This window comes from Mizuhopecten yessoensis, unplaced genomic scaffold (assembly GCF_002113885.1).
Source record: "Mizuhopecten yessoensis strain PY_sf001 unplaced genomic scaffold, ASM211388v2 scaffold8195, whole genome shotgun sequence".
Taxonomy (NCBI): domain Eukaryota; kingdom Metazoa; phylum Mollusca; class Bivalvia; order Pectinida; family Pectinidae; genus Mizuhopecten; species Mizuhopecten yessoensis.
The window spans coordinates 1,102,652-1,111,178 of NW_018407426.1; the positions used below are offsets into that span (position 1 = coordinate 1,102,652).

An 8,527-nucleotide genomic window follows, 5' to 3' on the forward strand; every position below is an offset into this window, starting at 1 on the left:
GTCACTGTCTTCCCGTGAGTCTGTTTATGTCTATGAATTGGAAAGCTTTATTCCTGAAGTAAGTGTGATTATACATTTCCCGGTAAAATCTCGATATCGGTTGTTAACATATCTTCGGCACGCACGTGTACTATTGTTTACCAGGGGCCTGTTCGTTTATGCGGAAAAACCGGTTTGACCGTTTATAAATGTAACAATTTCGGATATAAATTCTGGCGGACCTGCAAATGTGTATGCAGGCATTGCAAGGCTTTCTCAAGGCTCGCTTGAAAGCAGCATCAGATTACTAGGTCCGACCTTATTTAATAAACGAACAACAGTGGTCCGATCGGTTTGACCGTTTAAACGAAAACGGCCCTGGTGTTACTATCATTTGCACTACGACATTGAATGCCCGATACGCAATACGGAAATGACGACACGGTGTACCTGCACATTTCGATCAAGATAATTGAGTCCGAGCTGTACTTTTCCGGAAGTACGTCACGAAAATGGACGCTGATGACGATGTGTGGAGCCACCTTAACCGCAGCACCAAATCTAAAGGACAAAATATGCTACAATATCAAATGTTAAGGACGAAATATGCTTCAGTATTAAATCTAGAGGACAAAAAATGCTACAACATCAAAACTACAGTTTCAAATGTAAAGGACAAAATATGCTGCAGTATTAAAATGTATATCACAGCTTAAATATAAAATGACGCAATATACTTTAGGCGGAATCACAAATGACATTTTTTAACCACAGCGTCGCGATGGAAAACTCTTGTCAAAGTCAGATTTTCTACCCAGGAAACTGCGATCCTTTCAGAAGACATTTTACGCTCTGCTATTATGTGTGCAACCATGGTACATTGTATAAGACGTGACCTTCGTACTTTGGTGCACGACATATTTTCCTTAACTCGAAAAGAGTTGTCAACAAAAGTAAAGGAAAACGTTAACCCTTCTGGAACGTATTGTCTTGCCTCCGTCATGTATTGGAGTTTACGACCACTTATTTAGATTTCTATTCGCGTCCTGTTGTAGAGTATCACTATCTAATTCTGATTCTGTCTTTTTTGTATTTTGTGTTGACGTTAGGGTATGTGTTGTTTTACATGACTAAGATAACGTACAATTTATAACGGTATTTCTAAGTCATTTCAATAAGATTCACGTATTGTAATTACGAATTTAGCCTCATGCAGAAGCTGTTTACCATTATGGCAGATATTTTTCATTTCAAACCATTCACTGCGCTAATAACGATGCATTAATTTGAGAGTTTCAGGGGATTGTCATTTTTTTTGAGAGAGAAATTGTATATTGATGGAGAGCCGTTGCACATTGATACATAACGTCATGATTAACTATATTTTGACAATAAAGAATGTATCGCGATAATAATCAATGGAGACGAGCCATACAGTGTACTCCATCAGAAGAATAGCTGTAACATCCGGATCTCTATAACGATCTGTCTTTTTCTCATTGAATGTAATAAAAACCAATGATTGTCTCTGTGTTGTTAGTACTAGTAAACTAAAACCAATGATTGTCTTTGTGTTGTTTGTACTAGCAAATTAAAACCAATGATTGTCTCTGTGTTGTTTGTACTGGTAAACTAAAACCAATGATTGTCTCTGTGTTGTTTTCAATGGCAAACTAAAACCAATGATTGTCTCTGTGTTGTTTTTAATGGCAAACTAAAACCAATGATTGTCTCTGTGTTGTTTGTACTGGTAAATTAAAACCAATGATTGTCTCTGTGTTGTTTGTACTAGCAAACTAAAACCAAGGATTGAATCTGTGTTGTTTGTACTGGTAAATTAAAACCAAGGATTGTCTCTGTAGTGTTTGTACTGGCAAATTAAAACAAAAGTTTGTCTTTTTGATGCTTAAACATGCAAACTAAAAGGAAGTAATGTCTCTGTGTTTTTTTTAATGGCAAACTAAAACTAAGGATTGTCTATGTGTTGTTTGTACCGCCAATCTAAAACGAGGTATTGATTCTGTGTTGTTTGTACTGACAAATTAAAACGAAGTATTGCTCTGTGTTGTTTTTAATGGCAAACTAAAACCAAGGATGTTTTTAATTGCAAACTAAAACCAAGGATTGTCTCTGTGTTGTTTTTTATGGCAAGCTAAAACGAAGTATTGATTCTGTGTTGTTTGTAATGGCAAACTAAAACCAAGGATTGTCCCTGTGTTGTTTTCAACGGCAAACTAAAACCAAGGATTGTCTCTGTGTTGTTTTTAATAGTAAACTAAAACCTATGATTGTCTCTGTGTTGTTTGTACTGGCAAATTAAAACCAATAATTGTCCCGGTGTTGTTTTTAATGGCAAACTAAAAGCAAGGATTGTTTCTGTGCTGTTTGTAATGGCAAACTAAAACCAAGGATTTTCTCTGTGTTGTTTTTAATGGCAAACTAAAACCAAGGATTGTTTCTGTGTTGTTTTTAATGGCAAGCTAAAACGAAGTATTGTTTCTGTGTTGTTTTTAATGGCAAACTAAAACCAAGGATTGTCCCTGTGTTGTTTTCAACGGCAAACTAAACCCAAGGATTGTCTCTGTGTTGTTTTTAATGGCAAACTAAAACCAAGGATTGACCCTGTGTTGTTTTTAATGGCAAACTTAAACCAAGGATTGTCTCTGTGTTGTTTTTAATGGTAAACTAAAACCTATGATTGTATCTGTGTTGTTTGTATTGGCAAATTAAAACCAATAATTGTCCCTGTGTTGTTTTTAATGGCAAACTAAAACCAAGGATTGTCCCTGTGTTGTTTTCAACGGCAAACTAAAACCAAGGATTGTCTCTGTGTTGTTTTTAATGGTAAACTAAAACCTATGATTGTCTCTGTGTTGTTTGTATTGGCAAATTAAAACCAATAATTGTCCCTGTGTTGTTTTTAATGGCAAACTAAAACCAAGGATTGTCTCTGTGTTGTTTTTAATGGCAAACTAAAACCAAGGATTGTCCCTGTGTTGTTTTTAATGGCAAACTAAAACCAAGGATTGTCTCTGTGTTGTTTTTAATGGCAAACTAAAGCCAAGGATTGTCTCTGTGTTGTTTGTACTGGCAAACTAAAACCAAGGATTGTCTCTGTGTTGTTTTTAATGGCAAACTAAAACCAAGGATTGTCTTTGTGTTGTTTTTAATGGCAAACTAAAACCAAGGATTGTCCCTGTGTTGTTTTTAATGGTAAACATAAACCAAGGTTCGTCTTTATGTTGCGTAAACATGCAAACTAAAACCAAGGATTGTCCCTGTGTTGTTTGTACTGGTAAACTAGAATCAACGACAGGCTGTGTGTTCTCAGTGGTGTAATGTACACTTTCATGGATCACACGACTTGTTCTTTATGATATATGAGACATGCTGTATCAATATTTGATATTAATTGGATTTTTCATTTGTTAATTTTGCGTATCACACGAGGTGATCTGATAAATTCGAAACAAGTTAAATAAAGATCAGTTTGTTTATTTTTGTTGAATTTGAAATGCGCACAAATTTATTGGATTCCGGACAGACCTAAATGACTATTGCACCGATGTTTGATTAGATTATTCGAGATATAGGGGAAACACGCTGTTTTGATTTTATGAGTATAATTACACCCCTCATTTTACTGGTAGGGGCCAGATTTTCAAATGAGATTTTAATTTGATTTTAACAGCGATTTTCTATAAGCACCGATGGTTATGTGCTACGGTACACTGCTGGTTGAAACTGTATAGATATCAGATCCAATATCCTCCGTACATTCAACGGTAGCTGTCATTTCTTCATATAAACCATGCTCTGCCCTTGCGTTTATTGTTTTAATACGTGATATCTGTACGCCTCCAGCTTGTACGGAAGATCCTTAGGGTGACGTAGAAATCCTCGTTTTTTTTCATTTTACAACATGTAACTCGATATTTCGATACATGTAGTTATCGAAATTTCGAGTTATCAGATATAAATTTCGGGTTATTTTCTCAAATTTTAGGAACATTAAAAACGTTATTTTATAAATTCTTCCTGTCTAGCCCTTATGGTCTACACTAGGTTTGACAGGGAGACATGCGTGTTATTAAGCTATAAACAACAGGTATTATTCAAAACAGACGGATTTCATATAGCGCGCGTATATTTTGTGTCTATGAATCCTGATTATCTTTTCTCATGATGTCATTTCCTGTGACTTGCGTTATTTAATATATATATACATATTTCTCACGATCTTATTCGTTTTTGTTGCAGCGAAAAGTAATGGAAGCATTGTGTAATTTTTATTTTTGTTTTATTTTATTTTAAGTTTCTTACAATTGCCATAAACCTAGCTGCTTGACATCGGGTTATTTTAATGCATGTTTCCTCGACAAAATTGATATAAACGAGGAAGTTCATAAAACTAATGAAAATATATAGAAATATTGTATAATATACCAAACAAATTACTGTAACAACACAGACGTCCGTCGTTATACATGTACATGTACATGCAGTGCAATAACCGACTAAAGCGATGTCAACAACAACAACAACAGCTATTAATAAACATCCAATAAACACCGAACAAAAATGCATCATTTAACTCATCACTTTGGATGTGTTTCCCGACCCGATATCCCAAAGGAATTAATCAGATAAAATTGTATTGTCAGTCTGGAGCTCTGTTATCAGAAAGGATGTGACGTCATGCAACTATACATGTGTATATTGATTAAAATGGAATGGTTCTATCATTGTATAAAATAAAACTCGCTCAGGTATACGTATATATCTATCTGCTTACAAGCGCTTGAATACCGGCGCCTTGCTGGCTACGGGTTCAACTCCAGAACTCGGGAAATAATTCAACGGATTGACACAAACATTGAGATGTACTTTGTCTCTTATGGAAAAGGCATGCAAAAGCAATATTGCAACAATAAAAAATCTAACACAACATGGACAGACAACAACGGCAGAGGCCGACGCATTGCACCGGCCTAGCACGCTACAGTGATACTACAGGACAGCGAATTGTATAATGATTCTGCTATGTTGTAGTGATACTGACGATATACATATATGATTTGAATTTTTGGTATTTCCCAAATGCTTAACTTATTCAGTTTATATCGTGTATAACCTAAAAAAAATATACAACACAAAAAGTGATGATATCGTATACCGAAATTGGCGCAGAATTTGTAATTCTACGTTCTGATTTACTGCATACTGTTTTTATCAGAATTAAATATCTATTCATTGTTATGAACTAAAGAGTATTGTTTGTTTTATGTCAAATTATGAATTGTTTTTGTGTTATAGGATTAACAGGAATAATTGTGTGCACAAAACGCCTCGTGCATTTATGTAAAATGCAAACAATAAAAATAGAGATTAATAGGCGTTTAAATGACAAAGAGTCAACCTGTGAGAAAAACAAAAACAACCCCAGCAAAAGTCACCGCTTAGTTTGATACTCGTCAATTTGTTTATTTTATGAGATTGTCANTATATTTGATTGATGGTTTTCAGTTACAACAAATCCATTGTTCTTTGCCTATTAATCGTCCTACAGTCGACACAACGTGTTACATGACTACAGAGATGCATACACCTTTCAATGAAATATTTATTCGATGCACGGACTTTTTATCATGTTTTATTTATTATCTGGCCCGTGTATTGTGTTGAAAAGTAATGGCAGTTAAAATGTACATGTAATATGATGTTGGAACGTTTCAATTGTTGTCCACGCGAACTTTTTAAAATGCATGAATTTGAAACCTGTAGAATTTAAAACTAACACATCTGACATCTGTCAACCATAGACTGATATTGATGAGATGAGGTTATATCTGCTTTGCACATAAAACACGTAAATACTGTACACAGATATCAGACACCCACAAGCACAGGTTCCGACCATACGGTGAACTCATGTCTCGGATGCTTCAATTTGTATATTTTCATCATTCCGTTCCTCAGTAGCAACATACACGGATACGTCTCAACGACTGCCATATGTGGTACAAGTTTTAAACCTCTTTAACTCATTCACCCCTGAAGACACATTTGAAATCCTCCTATTCAATGGTTGGAATAGTTCATTACATAATTTTAGGGGTGAATGAGTTTATGACATGATCTCGCCTCCTACTTTGTTTGGACTCTTGTGTTTCCTTTGCTTAGTGTCTTGTCTCCTCTCTGCCTGTTGTTCTCTTCGCACATTTCACATGAGTTCTGACTGTGCCCTTGTGTGCCTCGGTAGCCGTGATCGCTAACGCGCACAGTCATTGTACTACTGTGTGCTATCAAGCGTGAGCTTCAGACCACTCGCTCTCCCAAGAATTTCGGTTCGATCCCAAGCAGTGGTGGAAAAAAAAAGAGTGATGTCTGATAGGGTTAGTTGTTATCCCTGCGAGTGCACTGTGGTTTTCCCCTAGTGGGTTTTCCTCCAGCACGAAAACACCATTTGTTTCCTTAGCGGCGTCGTAATAAAAGCTCTACAGAGCTTATGTTTGTTGTTGACAATTGTACACGACGTTAAATAAAGATTATTATTTATTATTGTATGTACGCCTAACGTACATACGTATATAACTGGATTACATTAGTGGATGGGATGACAACAGTGCTTTAAAATTATATTTCCACAAAATTGAATAATTTGGTTTGTTCAAAAGCTCGAGTTCCCGGAGAAAAACCACTGACCTACGGGCCAGTACCTGGCAACTGCCCCACGTAGGCCTCGAACCCACGACCTAGTGGTGGATGATTACTGGTAGCAGAATGTCAGACGCCTTAACCACTAGGCCATCGCGGTCACTTCATTGAATTAAATCTTTCTTATACGAAATCAAACTAAACGAATTTTTACAATTGATCTTTACATATGTGTTAAACCTTGTTTTACGGTATCAGCATGCAAAATTATAGTGCAATTTCATAAAGTTTTACTAAAATTTGAACAATGACACTTTTTTCTCCTTCTTTTACAGATAACGCCATTTCTATTGGACCGACCCGGAATTCCCAAACATGAATTTTAGCAACGAAACCAATATGACCGGTCGTTCTGATGAGTGTGGATCGCACACGGAGGGCCTACTAGCGTACGCTTGTTTTATCTTTTCCATACACGGATACGCCAGTCTGATCATCTGTTGTTTCGGTGTACCTACAAACATCGTGAACATTGTGATCCTAACCCGGAAAAACCTGCGCTCACCCATCAATTGTATTCTTGCTGGAATAGCAATAGCTGATGTGTTGACCATGCTCTGTTACATGCCCTACAGCATACATTTCTACATCATGCACGGTCTAGAGCGCACCAAGGATAAGTACACGTATGGCTGGGGGTGGTACATGGCCGTACACGCGGGTCTCAGTACAACCACCCATACAATTTCCATCTGGCTCGGCGTCTGTATGGCGGTGGTGCGTTATATCTACATTCGGTCAATGGGAAATAATAAGTCCATTATGAAGGTAAAAAACTCCGTTATTCTTGTGGTAGTAGTGTATGCATGTACAGTCCTCTGTTACCTACCACAGTATATCATAATAAAGGTTCACAACAATAATGGATCCCTTGTGTTAACAGGTCTAAATAAGCTTGGTGCCAGCGACACGACATGGCTACAGAAAACGGCAGCCTGGGTATTCATTTTGATAGGAAATGTGTTCCCGTGTATATTGATATCTATTTTTGGCGGTCTACTACTACGTAGTTTGCACGAGAGTAAGAAAAGGACGCTAACACTAAAAGGTGCGCAATGTGCAAACCGTCTCAAACAACACAAGAGGACGACTATCATGTTGCTGGCCATCATTGTCATGTACATCGTCACACAACTGCCGTCCTCCATTTTGGTTGTGTTGTGTCTGTGTGTGGAGAACTTCATGGAAGAAACGTATCTACTGTTTTGCAGATACTTTGGATCTGATGTCGCTGATAAACAGTTCCGCAAACTTTTGCATGTACTGCGCGATGAGTCGACAGTTCCGCGACTGTCTGATGGAAATAGCGTGCGACAACATTCAGAGTAAGTCGGCTAAAATGTATCAGGCGGTGCGTTCACAGTTGCAGACGACGGCCGTGACAACACACATGCAACACTTGAAACAAGTAAAACATTGACCCAAACGTACATGTACAGCTGTACCCCACGACACAATGGTGTATTAACAATTCGAGAAAGTTGTGGTCTGTTGTGCTAAAATAAGTAGATGGGAATGTGAACAGTTTTGTATAGCCGAAACGCCAAGACAGTGTGATGTTCAGTACTAATGTAATGTTACGTTCAAGACGGCAAAGAAAAGAAAAGTATGCTTCCGTTGACTTGCTACAGAAGATTGCAACAGTGGGGTTTTGATATAAGGCAGCTAAAACAGGTTTGAAGGAGGTTAAGTGAGATTTTTAACGCGAGAATGCAGTACGGCTAGGTCGGAATAATGAATAGAATGTTCTATTCATTTCAACGTTCGTGAAAGATACGAAACAATGAGAGATCATACGGGAGTGAGAGGGCTGGTATGCTCAATATGAAAC

The 8,527-nt window shown here is 37.2% G+C and overlaps 1 protein-coding gene across 1 annotated transcript in view; it reads left to right on the forward strand.

The window, feature by feature from the left end:
* LOC110455266 (sex peptide receptor-like) overlaps positions 1-8,105 on the forward strand; it is a 53,854-nt gene extending 45,749 nt beyond the window's left edge. Inside the window, exon 2 of the mRNA XM_021505279.1 lies at positions 6,972-8,105. Within this exon, the coding sequence (XP_021360954.1) occupies positions 7,012-8,025 (1,014 nt within the window). The 5' untranslated portion in view covers positions 6,972-7,011 and the 3' untranslated portion in view covers positions 8,026-8,105. The remainder of the gene's footprint in view (positions 1-6,971) is intronic.
* Positions 8,106-8,527: the final 422 nt, after the last annotated feature.